Source organism: Manis javanica, chromosome 4 (genome assembly GCF_040802235.1).
Source record: "Manis javanica isolate MJ-LG chromosome 4, MJ_LKY, whole genome shotgun sequence".
Classification (NCBI taxonomy): Eukaryota; Metazoa; Chordata; class Mammalia; order Pholidota; family Manidae; genus Manis; species Manis javanica.
The window spans coordinates 7406022-7424577 of record NC_133159.1 but is presented as its reverse complement, the minus strand read 5'-3'; the positions used below and the strand labels follow the sequence as shown (position 1 = coordinate 7424577).

Sequence of the window (18556 nt, the reverse complement as noted above, 5' to 3'; positions counted from 1 at the left end):
AATTCCAAATATACAGTGTTACCTGTAAATATGTCAGTATATTTAAAAGATAAGTTTAAGCACACACACACACAATACCATTAACATGTGGAGAAAACTGATAATTTATTATCATCTAAGATCCACTCCATGTTCAGATTTCCCTAATTATCTAAAATATATCATTTTATGGTTCGTTTATTTGAATAAGGATATAAGCAAGGTCCACATTGCATTTGGCTTTTACGACTCTTCTTTACCTCTTTTAATCCTCCTTACTTTTTTATCATGTTTTATTATTGGGTGATGGGACCACTCACTTATCTTCTAGAATTGAATTACCTACATTCTGGATGAACGTGTCCCTCTGTCTTCCCTTATTCCTTAGGAACCAACAGTTCTATTTAAAAGTGATTTAAAATAAGTTTCTTTTCTTTTCTGGGAAGGATTCAGAGATTCTCCTGTGGTGCCACCTATTGCATCATATCCCGCACAGTGCCTGGCCTCACCTTGAGTGATAAGATTGATCACTGGGTTTCTTTGGGTGGTGTCAGCCTGACCCGTTCATTTTAAAGACCCTATTCAGTCTTCATCTCACTCTTTTGACAGCCAGTGGTGATCATTGCCCAGGTCCGTTCTTTCATCAAGGGTTGAAAAATGGGGATCTCTGAATCTGTCAATCTTTTCACATCTATCAAGTTGACATTTGATAAATGAGAACTTCCCTTCCTTAACTACTTGCTTAATCTCAACTAGCATTTGCACAGAAAAGGCAGAGAACTATTTCAGGTTCCTAGTTGCTACTTTCAGTCAAGTCATAGAAGAGTGGATGAGGGCCAGCCAGAGCAGAGCTGAGGAAGGGAACATGGCTTCGCTAAAAGAGACACTCTTCCTGTGACCGGTGACCTGGGAGCCCCATAACTTGGCACCTTGAAGGATTGGAAAAAGGGCCAGTGCTTCTATACCCTAAACCAGGGCTGCAAAGCAGCAGTCTTAGCGGGCAGAATGGCTCAGAGCACCCTGGCCAAAGGCCACTCCTCTCTCCTGCCCTTGGCCTTGCCCCATCTGCTTCCTGGCTGTCCTCCAGCTCATCACACATCCGCACCCAGGGACTTTGCCCTTGTTCTCTGCTCCCAGCTACCACACAGCTTGTCCCCTTACCGTGAGACTGCCTACATGTCACAATTTCCTGAGACCTTTTTAACCATTTTATTTAAAAGAGCATTGCCAACATCCTGAGTTCTCTGTTCCCCTTTTCCTCCCCCACCCTTTTTTTGTATCTCTTACCTCCCTCTGATGTGCCATCTTTTTAGCTTATGTTTTTCATTTCCTTCCATTGGAATAGAAGGTCCCCAAGGGGAGGAACTATTCATTTTGTTCACTGCTAACTTCCAGAAGTCAGCAGAATCTTTGGGACAGCAGGTTCTTCATATTTGGATAAATTAACAAATGCTGATAACCCTTTGCCTTCCCACCAGAGCCTATTGCTTCAGATTGCCTCAAAGCAATGATGTTATGTTAGGAAAAAGGAGATTTCCAAGAAAGGGTAGCCTCACCGCCCACAGGCCCCCACTCAGGTTACTCACTACCTATGCTCAGATCTGATGTGGAGCTGCAACCTCAGCTCATCCACTTCTGCTTCTATCCTGAAACAATTCCTTATTCATGCTACTTGATGTGGTTGCAATATCTAATTGGATCTACAGTTGTCTTCTGACTTCACCTGGCTTTGAAGTCACTGCCTCTAAGCTCAAACTAACCAGTTGTTTTCTGTTACTTAAAATAAGGGTTCTATCCGATACTCAGACTTTAATTTCCTATTGAATTCCATCATCCCCAGCAGACTGTAAGCTCCTCACAGGCATAGACTTTTTCTCTGCTGTTTGCCATGAAATTCCAGCTTAGAGCCTAGCCCATGGAGTGCCCAGTGAGCCTTAGCCCTTTCCTGTTTGCCTTATCCGGCCTAGACTGTAGCCCATTAACCCCACCCATCTTGCCAAGTTGCTCCCTCCCCAGACTCCTGAAACCACTGCCCTGTTTCTTCCATTTCTTAGCCACACTCTCATCAGGGGTACCCCTCACCTCTGCTGCTTCTAGAACCCCTTGCATGCTGCCTCAGCACTAGTTGTGCCCCTGAACATCCTCACCAAGTGGCCAAACCCTCCACCCAGCCTACTGACACCTTGGGTGTTGGTGAGCACTGAACACTCCCTCCATCCTGAGACCCTTCCTTGTCTTCCCTGATTCCACCCTGTTTCCCCAGGCCCTCTGGACACCCTTTTTTGGCAGGTTTTGTAACTCAGGTTTCTCTCTTCTCTTTAAACAGTGTCCTGGACACTCCCATCCATTCGCAAACTTTATATGCTTGACAGCCTGTATGTGTCTCTAGCCCCGTGTGGCCACGGTCTCCAGGCAGCCTGGCTCTCCCTGGGCACAGGCTCCTCAAAACCTAAAGCTCCACCTCCACTTCCTCTTCTGCTGGTAACACCTCCTTTCTGATTGGCTTCAGCCTTCCTGCAGCTGCCTGAACCCAAAGCAGGGCCCCTTCCGTGATTCCTCCCCCTCCCATCGTCATCCCCCCATCTCACTGACCCCCTTGGACTTTGGATTCTGCTTTCTAAGTAACTGGCCATTTCTCCCCAGCACTGAGTCCCTTCCCCATATTTGAGACTCGGGCTCCACGAGTCACCTCACCCTCAGGTTTCTAGCAGGACTTCCTAAACTGCTTCTCCCATCTACCCTCCTTTCTTCCTTCTGCAGCTGGGGTTCCTTTCTGTGAGTGTACCTGGCAGTCACCATCTTCCAATTCCTTTGGGGACAAAATATTATCTCTAACCTGGCATTCAAGATTCCTCCGTCATCTCTGTCTCCTCTGTTGTCGCCCCCTGCCCCACATACACCCATGCTCCGGCTAGGGCAGTCTTTCCAGTTCTGCAAACTTCCCTCCAACTTACCCCAGCGTTTCACCTAGAATGCTTCCTGCTTGCCTGTGCTCCAGGTCTAAGCTTAAAGATCGCCACTCCGGACCCCTGCCACCACTTGCCCATCCCCCAAAGTCAGGTTGGCCCCTCCTGAGCTCTCAAGGCTGTCTGTACTTGTGACCTGCTCAGACAGTGTGTTTCGTCCACTCTCCTCACTAGACCTCAAAGGTGAGAATTACATCTTGGTGTGTCCATGGTTTTCCTAGATGACTTTCAGGTATTTCTTAAAGTGATGGGATATGCTAAATTTAGAAGGAAAAAGCCAGACTCATTGGGCAGGTTTATTGAAGCTGAGCAGTGTTCCCACAATCCAAATACATGGCTCCTGGGACAGGCTGTGTGACATCTGTCCGACCACGGGGCCCCATCACCAAACCAGGACAGTTCAGCGCCTGTTTGCTCTGGCTCATAATTCAGCATTAAGCTGCAGCCACATGTGGGCTCTGTTGCTGGGTATAGGTCAGGCTCTCTGGAACATCTGTTTGCACACTTGGCCTTCACAGAACATTTCCTAGAGATAAGGAGGAAGGAAGAGGAAAGAAGGGTTGGCATGTGGTCTGTATTGTCCCTAACTCACAACCCTCCTAACACCAAATACATGATGTATTTTCCAAGCCCACTTGTCCAACTCTCAAGCACCAACTGCGTGTCCACCAATTTCACCAATTCAGTTCGGTTCTGACACTAGCCACCCAGAGCTGGTGCAGACCTACAGGGTAAGGGCTCAGTCTCACAAGACTGCCCCTACTTCAGACATCAATCCCAAGTCCCCAGCCACCCGTACTTCTGACTGACCAGCTATAAATTGGGGATTCCCATGACCCACTCCTCAGGTTCAGTAATTTGCTAGAATAGCTCACAGAAACACTCTTCACTTACATTTTACAGGTTTATTATAAAGGCTACACCTCAAGAACAGCCAAATGGAAGAGATGCATAGAAGGTACTGTAGGGGGCAGAGGTGCAGAGTTTTCATGCCCTCTCCAGGAGCACCACCCTCCCAGCACTTCAGTGTTCTCACCAAGAAGTTCTCTGGACCCCCTCACTTAGGGGTTTTTATGGAGACTTTTATTATATAGGCCTGATTGATTAAATTGTCTGCTATTGATGATTGTCTCAATCTCCAGCCCTGCTCCCCTCCCCCAGGATCAGGGACCAGGCTGAAAATTCCAACCTAATCAGGCCTTAATCTTTCTGGGGACCAGCCCCATCCTGAAGCTATCTAGGGGACCCCAGCCACCAGTCATCTCGTTAGCATACAGAAGACACTCTTATTACTGGGGAGATTCAAAGGTTTTAGGAACCAGGTGCAAAGACCAAATATTTATTTTTTTTACTCTATCACTGCCTGTAAGATTTATCCTGTGAGTATCCTTAGAGCAAGGCTCTTTCTCTCCTCTGCTTGGGCAGAGTTCCTGGATATGCTGAAGAACATTACTTCTTACAGCCAACTAATCTAATCCTGAAACATATTTCTATTTTCTTTGTAGCTCCATAGAGGCAGGCTTCTTAACTTTGTTTTTATTGTCAGAAGAGTGTGAGATTTGCCAATCCAGAATCAAAATATCTTCAATGCCTTTGTAAATCAAAGACTACTCAGACCCGCAGAGATAACCTATATCCAGCTTTAATATAGGTGTTCTAATTTTTTTTTTAATGGATCTCACCTTGATTTCATATGTACATCGAGGCAAAGAAGGCATAGAGTTGAAAGGACACCTTGTCAGACCTGGATTTGAATCTCTACTCTGCAGCCTTGGGAAACTTCTAAATCACTATCTTTTCATTTATAAATGGGAAAAGTAGTGTGCCTTTCAAAGGATTGTGTTCAGGACCAAGGGAGATAATGCACTAAAGGATTTTGCATAGTAACTGGGCAAAAATCATGGCTCAAGAAATGTAAGCCAGTGCAATACATGGGTAGGAAGAAATTCTCCTTTAAAAAACCATAATTTATACTACGCTGATGGACAGTGACTGTAATGGGGTGTGTGTGGGGGACTTGGTGAAGGGGGGAGCCTAGTAAACATAATGTTCTTCATGTAGTTGTAGATTAATGATAACAAAATTTTTAAAAAGTCATAATTTAGCTTTGATGTGCAATTTTATACCATCTAAATTATATTCAGAAATTATTAATTAAGTTGAGCTGTAACTTGTGCCCTCATGAGGTGCTGGTGGCATAGGAAATTGATACACCCTTTAGGAAGTGAGTAAGGCTGCTAATAGCAAGAAGCAGTGATGTGTGTGCCTGTGAGGACAATGATCCCCTCTAAATTTTCCCAAAGGAATAAATCCATGGATGCAAAAAGCTGTATTTATGTGAACTTAAGCAATAGCAGAAAATGCCACGAAATAATACTCCTGGACACTGAAGTTAAGGAAACGTTCTAAGATGAGAGTTCCTTGATCTGCTGGTATATTATGTGCCAGTGTGCTGCCTCATATATATAGTCAACTAATACATGATGAATTCAACAGGAGAATTACTTGGAAACCTGGAATCTGTTTTTATTGTGAATGACAAGGCAGAATATTCTGACAGAGACCAGAAGGGAACAGGCCAACTTGAAAACAGTTGGGTTGGAATGGCAGGATTACTGGTTATGGTTTCCATACCTCTCATTAAAAATAAGAACAAAATGTGGCAAATACCAGGTGGAGTTCATCTCCTTCAATCCAATGGGTCCAACCTCTGTTCTTCTTTTCCCCTTTCTGGACACAGGTGAGCCTGTCATTGTCCCAGGTGACCAAGCTCTGTGTGAGGGAGGGCAGAAAATGTTGGTTTGCTCTGACAGGATCTTCAACTGTAATAAGTAGAATGCCAAGTTAACCTTGCAAAATTAAGAGCCTATGTTACTACTTTAGTTTTTACCTTGCATTTTCTGTTATCCAGGCCTTTGTTCTCTTCATCAAATTCTTCTCCAACTTTAAATTTAACAAGGTAGTTCCTTAGGCTGCTGTATGTGTGGATGGTGAAAGAATCCCCATTTTGTTCTATCACTTTCTGTGGCTTCAGCAACTTGGCTATCTTACGAGTAGCAAAGTCAATACCTTAAAAGTAATTTTTAAAAAAGAAAAGAAATCTCAGTATTCATTAAAATGTAAAAGCTAAGACTTGGCAACTGTCCTCAAAATCACTGCACTTGATTGCTAGAGTTTCTGGTAAAACTTTAATGTTCCAATGTAAGATTGTATATAATGATACTTTAATAAAAAATAACAATGAGAAAAAAATAACAACAACAAAAAAACTTGAATGTTGTTTGCTGCCAAAATGGGGTTTATAGGGAAAGCTCTCCAGGCAAACCTCCGTACAGAGGCTCATTAAAAAGCCCGCTCAGCTTTCAGGGAAGATTCATTAGGCTGGCTGAGCCCCAGGTAATCTGGAAGCTGGTCATGGCGGAAGCAGTTCTGGGAATCCTCCCAGAGGCTAACAAGAGGACAAGGAAGCTGAGGAGACAGACCTCAGTCTTCAACTCAAACTCAGACATGGCAATTCTGCCCTTTCTGCTTTGTGTATCTATACTTTGAATTAAGAGGCATGTGAACAGTCTTTGAACAATGAGAAAAAGCCACTGCAATCATGCATACACTGCCATACATTTAATTAGCTTTAAAAAAGAGCCACAGACAGAAGCATGGAATGCTGAGGAGATCAGGGGTTGGGTATGGACAGTGGGTTTGAATCCAAGTTTCCATTTAATAGCTTTGAGCACATTATGTAGCTCAAAGAGGTAAGGGTTGCTATTTTTAAAAAGTAGCCAGGTGACATTTCAGCCAGGAGCTGAAGGAGGTAAAGAAGATAGCCAAGATTTCTGGGGAAAGAGTGTAAGACAGAGGCCACAGGGAGCCCGGTGACTCTGAGGAAGGGTATGCCAGATGGTTTCAGGAGCCTGCAGTGGCTGGAGCAGAATGAGAATGAGAAGAAAGAGGAGGAGCTAGAGATGAGATGTGGGGGTACCTTAAGGACCACTGGGCCCTAACTCAGAGAAGGATGGTCAGATGGGCGCCACAGGCGTGTTTAGAGCAGTTGACACGAACTGTCAGGCAACCACAACTGCACACTGGCTTGTCCCTCTGGATGTTTCTACGAGCCGCAGAGCATGGTTCTCCCACTTAGGGATTGTCCTATTAATGCAAAGTAAAGTTCCAGGAATCTTCATTTCAGAGATTTACATGCCTCATTGCAGGGAGTTTAGTCCTAGAGTTGATCCCTGCTCTAATCTGTTTGCTTAGCAGATTAATTTTTATCTGCCATAAACCTCCAGTTGGGGCTAGCTGTGTTCCTCAGGGCCAATCCATTTCCAGTCTGGAAAACTCAGCCAAGCCCTGAGCAGGGCTCCATCAGCATCTCATTACCCTATCCACTTCTAAGCTCACAATAGCATAAAATCCTCATCCTAAGAAAAAGGCCTTTTGACCAACTACAACTCAAGTTTTTGCCTACAGATGTTAATGATCTGAGTCTTTACTGTTTTGCAGCAATGTTGAAACATTGAAGTGAAACCCTTAAAATATTGATCCTATTATTAGTATCACCAAGCCAAATTTAAAATAGTTATTGCTGATTTCCCTTAAACCCTATTCTGTAAATGGAACACGAACAAATGAGAAACCACATTTTAGATTTACTTTACATTTGTTATGCTTTTAAAATCTGCCAGGGGATTTGTTTACAATATGTACTGCCATGTTGTAACATTGTCACTTAACAGATTTGCCACAGAGCTGGACTTTTTAAAGATCAAAATTTAAATTAGCTTCAGTTCTGGTCAGTTTCCACCAGGCCCACACTTACTAGGACCTCAGTGGTCCAAATGGCTTTAGTGTTTGTTCATAAGACTCTTAGCTGGGTCAAGCCATGCCTCTCCATATCATCAGCTTTTTAAGTAAAAAGTAAGATACTCATGCTGGAGGAAGAGACAGTCCAACTGGTGCACATATCACTATAAGTGTGTGAGCGGATACACTTTAAGATGGGATCCCAAAGAGGCCAACACAAATGGATCATTTTCTAAACTTTAACTGTTTCCTTAACCCTTAATCCCAAAGCCATTTCTAATCTTCAGCCAAGGTGTGTCACGGAGCCAAGAGAAACTGGCTTGAAATCCCAGTTTATGCAGTGACCTTTGGCAAGTTGGTGACACCACCACCTCACATGTTCATATGGGATTGAAGGGGACAACCTGGACAAGATGGTCAACACTATTCTGCAGGCATTAGGTGTGCCTAGAGCAAAAGTCTCACAACCTGGGTCTCCTTTGACTACTGTGGGCCCACCAGGGACTCCCAAATCCCAGGCACAGTCCTCTGGATTTTAAAACCTAGTGAACTTTCTTCTTTGTACACAGGACAAGTTGCCTTTCTTCTCCCTGAAACTGGGCAGATGCTAGGCAAGAGCAATAAAGGAAACATGTTGGGAAACTGCAGAATCAGTTCTGGTCAAAAAGGACTCATTTCCCCTCAGCAGAGATGCTGGGTAGGCCATATCATGAGATGCATTGCTACATGTTCTCTGATTATTTATTTGAATCTTAATCACTGCTAGCAGGCATTCACCTCACTTCTACTTTTGAGAAAAGAGGCCACCACTTTTTTTTTTCCCTAGACCATACAGTTTAAAGGTCTAAGTTGTGTGGTCCGTAGTTTTTTTATGGAATATATTTCCCTTACGTGCATGTACATGAAAGAACATAACATTTGTATGTACGTGTACATGAAAAAAACATAACATTTTAAAATAAATTATATATACTAGTAAATCAATAACATACAGGATTGTTATCTTAATTCTTAAGATAAAATGCAATATTTATCATATTGTGTAAGTAGCCATTCTGATGCTAAAAGTATGACTTAAGTACTTGGTACTTAAACTAGATCGAAGGCTTCAACAGAGTTGCTGGGTTGTCAGAAAATTGTTTTGAATTAAATTGATCTCCCCGAGTCTAGTCTGAAAAACTATCCTTGGGTAAAAGAAGCAAAGTTAACTCTAAATTCTGAATAATTCTAAATTCTAGATCTAAATCATAAATTCTAAAATGCCTCCATGGCTCACTTACTGTTTAAGTCAATATTGTAATTTGAAAAACAATACCTCCAATAAAAGCAAAGAATATACATACTTCCTCCTGATTTAGACAGTTTGCGCCTACAGATCCCATAACTGCCTTTTTAGCTTAGCAACCCTGTTTTCTGTGCTCATGAAATCTACATAGGTTGTCACACTGTCCTAACTCCTCAGAATATTAAATGCTGATTGTTGGTGACTATTTAATACCTAGAATTAAAAGTTTCTATTATCTACCTTTTATCCAAAGAATAGCATTTTCTTCCTGCATTCAATTTAAGTCATATCCTGCATTTCTATGATGTCTGCTATCATTTACTTTTTCTTCCTTCAAGTTAAATTTATTGAACATACGCCCAGTGTGTACAAGACCCTAGGGCCAGGAAGGCCACCTGCTTCTGTGTTGAAATGGGAAATCCCAGACAGCGGGCACCTTCTTTGCTTCATAATTTATATTCCTTTCCCATAGCTCCTAACACACAAGAAGTGCCTAAATGACATTTGGTGATGGATTAAGGCTGGAGAAGATTCACGGAGGCCACTAAACAGTAGCTCTAAGGCAGGACACACTCTGTAATAGCTGTGGCAATACGTCCCCTCTGTTCAGGCAAACAAAATACTTACATCTTTTACTAGGGATGGGGAGAATGGTTGACAATCAAAGTTGTAAATGTGCAGCCCCTCTTAAGGAACTTACAACCGAGAAGGAGGGTGAAAAGAGAACCAAAGTGTCCCTTTAGAAGAGAATCTGTTCTGATCAAAGGAAAACTGGAAACAGTCTTCTTGAACCTAAAAGCTCTTTGGTTATTCTAGTTCTATGCCATAAACCCCTCCTGTGTAACCTGTCCTCATTTTTTAAAATTAAAGTATCATTGATGTACCATCTTAATGATGGTGTCAAATACACAACACAGTGGTTCAACATTCACCCATATTATCAAGTCCTCATCCCCTCCAGTGCAGTCACTCTCTATCAACATAGTAAGATGTTATAGAGTCATTAATTGTATTCTCCATGCTGTACTACTCTCCCCGTGACCTACCTATATTGTGGTTGCGAATTATTGTATCCTTTAATCCCCTTCCCCTTCCCCACCATCCCCAACCGCACCACTTTGTTAACCACTAGTCCCTTCTCATGTTATGAGTCTATTGCTATTTTGTTCCTTCAGTTTTGCTTTGTTTTTATACCCCACAAATGAATGAATGAAATACGGTATTTGTCTTTCTCCACCTAGCTTGTTTCACTGAGCATAATACCCTCTAGATCCATCCATGTTGTTGCAAATGGTAGGATTTCATTTCTTTTTATGGCTAAATAATATTCCATTGTGGATATGTACCACATATTTATCCATTCATCTACTGATGGATACTTAGGTTACTTCCATATCTTGGCTATTGTAAATAGTGCAGCAATAAACATAGGTGTGTATATGTCTTTTTGAATCTGAGATCTTATTTTCTTTGGGTAAATTCCTAGGAGTGGAGTTACTGGGTCAAATGGTATTTCTGTTTTTAGTTTTTTGAGGAACCTCCATATTGCTTTCTACAGAAGTTGCACCAATTTACATTCCCACCAACAGTATAGGAGGGTTCCCCACCCTGTGCTCATTTTAAAAGAATCTAAATTTAAGACAATGTGTAATTTACTAAGTGCTTTGTTAAATTAAAGTTTCAGCCAGGACAAAGACCTCAAGCTTTGTTTTCTGCCAAAAAGGACAGGTTTCCTGGTTGTATTTTCCTGCCATCCGATGAAAAAAATAAGGATTTTCTGGGTTTTATTACAGCAGCCATGTTTATTCACTTGAAATATAAACCTCTGTGTTTAAAAAACACATTTTAGGTCATTGTGCAAAGTCATAAAACATGGCTAAGAGAGGAGAAATTACTAATCACAAAGGGCACTTATTAAACAAGTAAGGACCTTTGCTTTTTTTAATGAAATATAACATTTATTATAGGTTTCCTTATACTACTAAAGAGAATACTAAAGTCTCCTGGCAATACAATTTTGGGGGGTAATTTTATTGTGGTAAATATAAAAAACAAAATTTATCATTCTACACATTTTAAGCATCCAATTCAATGGTGTTAAGTACATTCACAATGTTGTGCAACCATCAGCATTTTTCATTTCCAGAATTATCATCATCCCAAATAAACTCTATACCTGACTGGATTCAGGACATGCTACCCCCAAATATGGCACCTTGGTATATTGAATATTTTTAGCAGAAGGAATTTGAGAAATGGCATGTGCAGGAGTGACTTTCTGATCTTTCCCTGTGCCCTCCCTGTAACAGAGGAAAGGAGCCTCTATCTCCAAAAACAGAGGACACCAGAGAGGAATCTGAAGGACAGATCTTCCTAAGTTTCTAAGTTGCTTGTTATTTCTCAATTCTAGTATTTCTGTTTTTTCTTTTTGTTTCTGCAATGTTACTTTTTTTTAATTCATTTATTCAATGCATATTTATTGGTAAATGATGGTTTGGAAACCAATACTCAAGTGCCTGTGGGAATGTGAGGTAATTACAGTTATTACAGTTATAACATTTCCTATTATGTACTAGTGCATGATATTTAGTCTATCATTCTCTTTTGTGAGATATTAAAATGTCACTAAGCCAAATATGACTTATTCAGATATATTATATGAAAAATTAAACTCAAGATGCAACTAGAATAATCCCAGTACAAGATAATTTATTTTCAATTGCCTTCAAGTTGGTGATTGGGGAACCCTCCTGAAATATAGCTGGTGAGGTATCCTGCTTCCACCAGTATAAATGATTTGCTCCCTGTCTTTTTATTTATTTACTTATTTATTTATACTTTTTAAAATTAAGGTATCATTGATATACAATCTTATAAAGGTTTCATGTGAGCAACATTGTGGTTATTACATTCACCCATATTATCAAGTCCCCCCTATACACCCCATTACAGTCATTGTCCATCAGCATATTAAGATGCTATAGAGTCATTCCCTGTCTTCTCTGTGCTATACTTGCCACTTCCTGCCTTTTTTTTTATTAAGGTATTATTGACATACATTCTTATGAAGGTTTCACATGAAAAAACAATGTGGTTACTACAATTACCCATATTATCAAGTCCCCACCCAGACCCCAGTGCAGTCACTGCCCGTCAGTGTAGTAAGATGCCACAGATTCACTGTTTGCCTTCTCTACACTACACTGTTTTCCCGTGACCCCCCACACCATTGCAATGTTACTTTTTATAGATTCTGGTTCCCTGCCAAACTTAAGTTCAGCACAAGTGCTTTATAGTCTATTTCTGATCATTGCAGTATCTGGAGACCCTGTTCTGTTGTTTGTTGTTTCTATTGATTCTTGCTATTGGAGTCTTTTTATTTTTTTTAATGGCTTTATTGAGCTACAATTGATACACAAAGAACTGCACATTTTAATTTATGCAGCTTAAAGAGTTTGGACATAGGCAAACACCCATGATACCATCACCACAATTGAGGTAACTAACAGACACATCTGCCACCTCCCCAAGTTTCCGTGTCTCGGGGTCTTATCCCCACATGTACTTGATTAACTTTTTTTTTAACCAGACATCGTATTTGAAAAGTTATTTGTAGAAACAACTTAAGACCTTGTTTGATATTCTCTTCCTCCAAAGAAAATTTTTAAAAATTGCTTTTAAGGGCACTAGCTATTTGGGGCACCTTAATTCAAGTTCAGGTCTTGAGTGTTTTCTGGACCATCAAGATGAATGAGATTCAAAGTCAAACTACAGTCTATTGCAACAAAAGAAGTTTACTTCCAGGTCTCCCTCCCTTGCTCCTCAGGTGTAGCTTTTCAGTGTCCTGGCCCCAAGTAGGGTGATGACAAGTTCTCTACCCTCAAGTGACTAAGGACTCCAACTTTTGCTCCCTAATTCTCTAAAGCTCCCAAAATTGCAGCTTAGTCTCACAAACTCCCTGAAGGTAAGCAGCATGATCATTCTTTATTATTCTGGTAGTGCTCTAATGTTCCCTAAAAAGTTTTTAAAATATATATTTGGTCTAGCTTAATTCATCTGTCTTCACTGGGAGAGTTAATACAAATAAATTAGTTTGCCATTACCGGAAGAAGGCCTCATGAGAGGTCTGAACACTTCCGCATAAATTGGCATTAGAATATACAATAAATAGGGACATTGGGTTTCACAGTAGTTACATTCTGCCAGTTGTCCCACTGACGACTTGGTATCTTCATCAAATATCAAAGAACAGCGTTTCTTAAATTTTAATTTGCATGTCGAATCACCTGAGAATCTGGGTAAATGCAGATTCCGATTCCATAGATCTGGAACCTGGAGTGAGGCACAAGACTCCATTCCAAGGAGCTCCTGCTGGTCCTTGAGTGACAAGGCCCTGTGCTCATCTGGGCTGGAGCCCCTGATTTGCAGTAGGCAAAGTGGGTTGACTCTGGAGTCTATGTTCTTTTCATGTGTATTATTGCCACCACAAACAGCAGTGTGTACCAAATCCTTTTCTTCCCAGCTTGTTGGGAATTGACAACAGGTTTTGAGGCTGATCTCAGCTATTGTAGAAAATGCTAAGAGACACTCTTAGTTTGTAATTCAGACACTTAGAACACCAGATATGGTCTGACCACCTCGCTTAACAAATGGGGAAACTAAAGGAGCTCTGAGGTTATGTGACTTTGACCCTACTGTTGACAACAAGAGCTGGCTATCTGGTTTTCCAATATGGTGCTGTTGTACTAAATAGCCTCTCTATTTGGGAAATTCTTAGCACACCTGTATTTCTTTTGACAAAGAGATTGCAAATAAGAGTTAATGTGTTGTCTGGAACCAATAGTTTTCTGAAACCTGGACCAAAAGAAAGAAGAGGAATTGTGAGGCAGAATATTGACTCAATACTATATGGCTTAATTTTTGTGAAATGAGTTGGACAATAAATAAATATAAGTAATGTAAATAAATGAGTGTCAAGACTCTCTCAGCCTCCAGGATCTGACACAGTGGCAGATAACTGATAAGTCTCTATTGAAATCATGAAAAAAAGGAAATATCAACTAGGGGTAACAGCAGAGTCTGCAGAAAAGCAAGACAGTATTGGGGACAGTAAAGGATTCCACTGTTACATGTTTGAAAAACACTTATCACAACACCTAGAAGACCACTTTGTAATTCGAGACAGACCTAGCACAAGATGTTTCCCCACGTTTGAAGTGTTGGCTCTGACTCCATTCTTTGTTATCTTCTCCAAGATGTTGGCTCTAAAAGTGACAGAAATTGCTAAAAAGGAAGCACAGCAAGGCAAAATGCAAAGCCATAGCCTGATTTAACACTGAGTCCTTCACACAAGTAGCCAGATACTAGCCAGAGAAATAAGGAAGAAAGCACTGGGGTTACATGTCACCACTAGTTTGGGGGTGGGGAGATAAGTAAAATATCAGGGCTTATTGCCTTTGGGAAAGATAAGTAGAAATTCCTTTTTATGAATTGTAAACTGAGGAAATGAGATTCAGATAGAAGAGTAGCAGAATATGCAACCCCAAAATATTTCACTTTAGTGTATTGATTATTTTGAGTGGGAGACATCTGGGAAGAAGTCAATGGAAAAAAAGCTCTTTGCACTTACCATTTGCCTAAAAACACAACATATATTTGTAAAGTGTCCCCCCTCCCATATATGAGGACAGACACTCCAGACTCTGATCAGCCTGGAGATAGAATCAGAAAAATCTACATAATAAACTTTACTAACCAGCCCTTATTTTCCAGTAGTTTCTCCCTGTATTTACCCCCCACAATTTGCTACCCCTAGAAACTCAAAGTTCTTTTCTTTGTTTTGTTGCTTCTCTACAAAAGTATTGTTTTATACTAAGATGCTATCCAAGTTCAGGTTCTAACCATTCATCACTGATGCTCCTCAGTGAGTGCACCTGTGTTTTCCTGATGCCTGCAGTTAATGAACTTCTGTTTGCTGGTTTCCTGTAAATCAGTCTCTTGTTAGTCTAATTTACAAGCCCCAGCCAGTGACCCTAAAATGGGCAGAGAAAAAGTATTTTTTTCTTTTCCCGCAAGGTTTTGTATCTGTCTGAATCAGATTTAGTTTGAGAAGCTCCAGATTTCCATACCTGGTGTGAGGAGACTCCTACCACAGCCACAGAAATCTTTAACACACTGGAGATGCAGAACTGCACATTTCAAAATGGCCAATTTTATGTTACACATATTTTAAAAAACGGGAAAAATTAAACAACCCATCCACCCCCAGCCCAATTTGCAGATGGAGGCCCAGTGACAGATGATGAGAAGGTGGAGCCAGAGTGGCCCCAAGCCCCCAGACTCCAAGTCTGGCCCATCTGTCAAAAGCACCACCCGTGGTGTTATTTAGGCGAAAGCACTTGGCACGTAGTAGGTGCTCAAATGCAGCAAATCTGAAGGAGACCAAGGGTGGACACACTGGGAATCGGTGCGAAGGAGAGGTGGTCTGCCATCGGGCCAGGAAACGTTCTCCAGGCCCTCTGGGAAGCGAAGTCATTGCTCAGACCCTGCCGCCACACACCCCTGGCGCCACCTAGTCGCCACGCTCCGCGGCTGGACCCGGCTCTCCGCCAAGCGCCTGGGGAGCGGGGCGCTCCGGAGCCGGGCCGGGGCGACGCACGCGACCCTCCAGGCGCCCAGCGACCGTCCACCGGGCTGGAATCGCGTCCCGGGGGCGGTGAAGCGGTCTCCAAGGGGTCTAGTTTGGTGTGCCCCGCATGCCCTCGAGAGGAGAAGGGTTCCCGAACTCCCGCGGGCACCGCCGCCGCCCGGTGGGGGACAGCCCGAGTACCTGGCCGCCGCCAGAGAGCCTGCCTCGCCGGGCCGTCGGGACCCCGAATCTGTGTCCCCGGCCGGGGCGAGGAGGGCCCCGGGAGGGGCTTCGGGCGGGGCGCCCCTCACCGGGCCGGACCCACGTCATGTCCCCGAGTGCCCCTGCGAGGTGGCCGGGGCCTCAGCAATCCGAGGTGGGGCAGGAGCCTCGGCCGCGCGGCAGGAGGACAGGGGCGTGGCTGGACCGACAGAGGGAGGGAAGGACGGGGAGAGGGATGGGGGGACAGATAATGGACGGAGGGACGGCCGGGGGACAGAGGACGGCCGCAGAGGGGCAGGGGACAGAGGACAGACGGCAGAAAGGAGGACAGACGTGGGGGACAGGGGGACGGACGAGGAGGGATGGGGTAGAGAGCACAGGCAGGCGGCCTCAGCGTCCCCCCCTCCGCGCCCTACCTAGGGCCAGCATGTAGCCCTCGAAGTTGTCGCTGCTGAGCAGGTTCCAGGTGCCACTGAGGTCGGCGGGCATGGCGGGATCGGGACGACGTGGCCGCAGGCGGTGCACAGGGCGGTGTGTGTGTGGCTCTAAAAGCGGGCGGAGCTGGGCGGGACAGCAGCGGGGGCGGAGCCGAGCGACCCTCTCCCCTCCTGGCGTCCTCCACAACCTGCCCCTGGGGTTCTGCCACCGCCCTTGGAAACCCCTCCGTTTTCCTTGGGGTCTCCTCCTCCTTACCTCAACCCTAAACCGACGCACCCCAGATGGCGGTTCCAGGCCACACTTTACTCTGCCTGCATGCCAATGACCAAGGGGGTCTCCTTCAAACTCCTGGCATTGATTACTATGTCAACTACAAATAATAAATCAATAAACTCTAGTGGCTTCAATAAAAAGAGGTTTGTTTTTCTTACCTATCAAGCAGTCCTGGGCTAACCGGTTGCCGGAGATGCCCTGGCAATCCCATAACTCCCAGGTGGCATCTCTGATTCTTACCGCCTTTAATTCCTTCCTGCTCTTACCTCACTGCCAAGAGTGGGCTGCTGAGCTTCCTGCAGGGGAGCCACACTGGAGGTGGGAAGGAAAGGAGAAAGCGGGACCTGCCGCTCATTACTTTATCATCTCCATTTGATAGAGACAAAAAGCGAGACAAAGCAGCTTAGCAACTTGCCCAAGATCTTACAGTTAGTGGGAGAGCCTGGATTCAAACCCAGGCCTGATACCTGAGCTCAGGTGTTGCCTCTCACTGCCTACCTGATATCTCCATTTAACTGTCATAAAGGCAGCTCAAACATAAAACCAAAAGCATAAAATAAAATTAGTCTCCAACTTCCCTCATCTCTGGAAATTGCAGCACTAGTTGCCTAGTTGCTCAAGCCAACAGCCCAGGAGCTATTGCAGATTTCTTGCTTCTCTGCTCACTCATGTCCAATCCATCAGCAAGCCCCAGTGGTTCTGCGGCCCTCACTCAAGCCACCATCGTGTCTTGCCTTCTCCCTGGACGTGCTGCTTCCTCGCTGACCCCACCAAATCATTCTCCACGCTGCAGCCAGGGCAAGCTTTGGAGACATGTGATTCACAGCTTATCACTCCCCTGCTTAAAACCATTCAGTGTTGTCCCATTTTTCTTAAAAGAAAATTTGCACTCTCTCCCATGGCTCATAAAGCCCCTCCTGATTTGGCTTCTGGACACTCCTCCACCAGTGGTACATTCTGTTCCCCTGACTCAAGAACTCCAGGCAACCCAGTGTGGTTGTGGTGGTGGTTCTGTGCAGAGGTCAGACCTTTTCCTTCATCAGGGTCTCTCGATATGGTCCGCCCTCTTTTTAGGAAGATTTTCTCCTAGTTGTTGCAGGGTGAGCTCCTTTGGCTTCCAGTTTAAAAGTCACTGTTAGGAAAATAGGCTTTTCTAATCATCTTCTCCATGGGAAGAATTTTCCCTCAACATCCCGAACTCTTTCCAAACCCCATTTCCTTCTTCTGGAGGTGGAATGAGTTGCCTGGTTGTGGGCAATTTGCGGTGTGGGTATGGGGTGGGGGGCACCACCTGTTCTGGTTTCCCAGGACTGAATGAGTGCCCAAATGTGAAATTTTCACTGCTAAAAATAGAAAAGTTCCAGGAAAACTGGAATAAGTTGCATGCCCAAGGAACAACAGCCACTGAACCATTTTTATCAACTAAGTAGAGTTAACCTATCAAAAATTCTAAATGCATGGTATTTCGACTCTGTCTTTTTCCCTTTTGACTTGAATTTGAGAGTGTGTTTGTTTTACAGACCCAAACTTTCCCTCCAGCAGGCTGCTCTGAGAGTTACTGTATAAATTATTATGCTTCCCCCATAAGTTAATGGTGTAAAAATAACAGAAATCATTAATTTACTCACAGGAGTAAATTAAAACCCTGCAATTTGGGCAGGGCTCACAGGAGACAGCTCATCTCAGCCACACGTACGTGAGCTGGAATGACTTGACTCCAGTTGGCGGGGCTGGAGAAAACACTTCCCAAATGGCTCAGTGTTATGGCTAGGCAATTGCTGCCAGCTATGTTAGCTGGGACCCAGCCAGGCCTCTGGGCTACAGGCCAGGTTCTTTTCCATGTGGGCTTCTCTGCAGGCTGCGTGGGCAACCTCAGACCATGGGTGGCTGGGTTTTAAGAGGGAATGTCCCAGGAGAACCAGGAAGATGCTGTATATCACCTTTTATAACTTTGTCTAAGAAGGC

General features: G+C 43.6%; 1 protein-coding gene and 1 long non-coding RNA gene across 4 annotated transcripts in view; one reads left to right on the top strand and one right to left on the bottom strand.

Moving 5' to 3' along the window:
- Positions 1 to 18556, top strand: part of LOC140848817 (uncharacterized) — a 60904-nt gene that overhangs the window by 32300 nt on the left and 10048 nt on the right. The gene's annotated exons all lie outside the window — the stretch shown is intronic.
- Positions 3229 to 17361, bottom strand: RBP7 (retinol binding protein 7). Of its 3 annotated transcripts, XM_037000064.2 has the most exons (6): positions 16750 to 17351; positions 16574 to 16629; positions 16297 to 16425; positions 5836 to 6014; positions 5616 to 5717; positions 3229 to 3471 (listed from the first exon to the last, which is right to left on the bottom strand). In XM_037000064.2, exons 3-6 carry the CDS (start codon positions 16367 to 16369, stop codon positions 3421 to 3423), a joined length of 405 nt encoding a protein of 134 aa, XP_036855959.1. In that variant the 5' UTR covers positions 16370 to 16425; positions 16574 to 16629; positions 16750 to 17351; the 3' UTR covers positions 3229 to 3420. The 3 variants fall into 3 exon arrangements, with proteins under 3 accessions (XP_036855959.1, XP_073089269.1, XP_036855960.1); XM_073233168.1 differs by having other exon boundaries at positions 16574 to 17351; XM_037000065.2 differs by having other exon boundaries at positions 5580 to 5717; positions 16297 to 17361.

Bases quoted from the DNA above. Each gene is read 5' to 3' on its own strand.
- RBP7 (XM_073233168.1), bottom strand. From the start codon at position 16,369: ATGCCCGCCGACCTCAGTGGCACCTGGAACCTGCTCAGCAGCGACAAC. The intron at 5,718-5,835 runs GTAAAAACTAAA...TCCCTCACACAG, and splicing joins TGGATAACAGAAAATGCAAG to AGCTTGGTCACCTGGGACAA. The intron at 3,472-5,615 runs GTATTTGCCACA...CCTTATCTCTAG, and splicing joins AAGGAGATGAACTCCACCTG to GAAATGTTCTGTGAAGGCCA.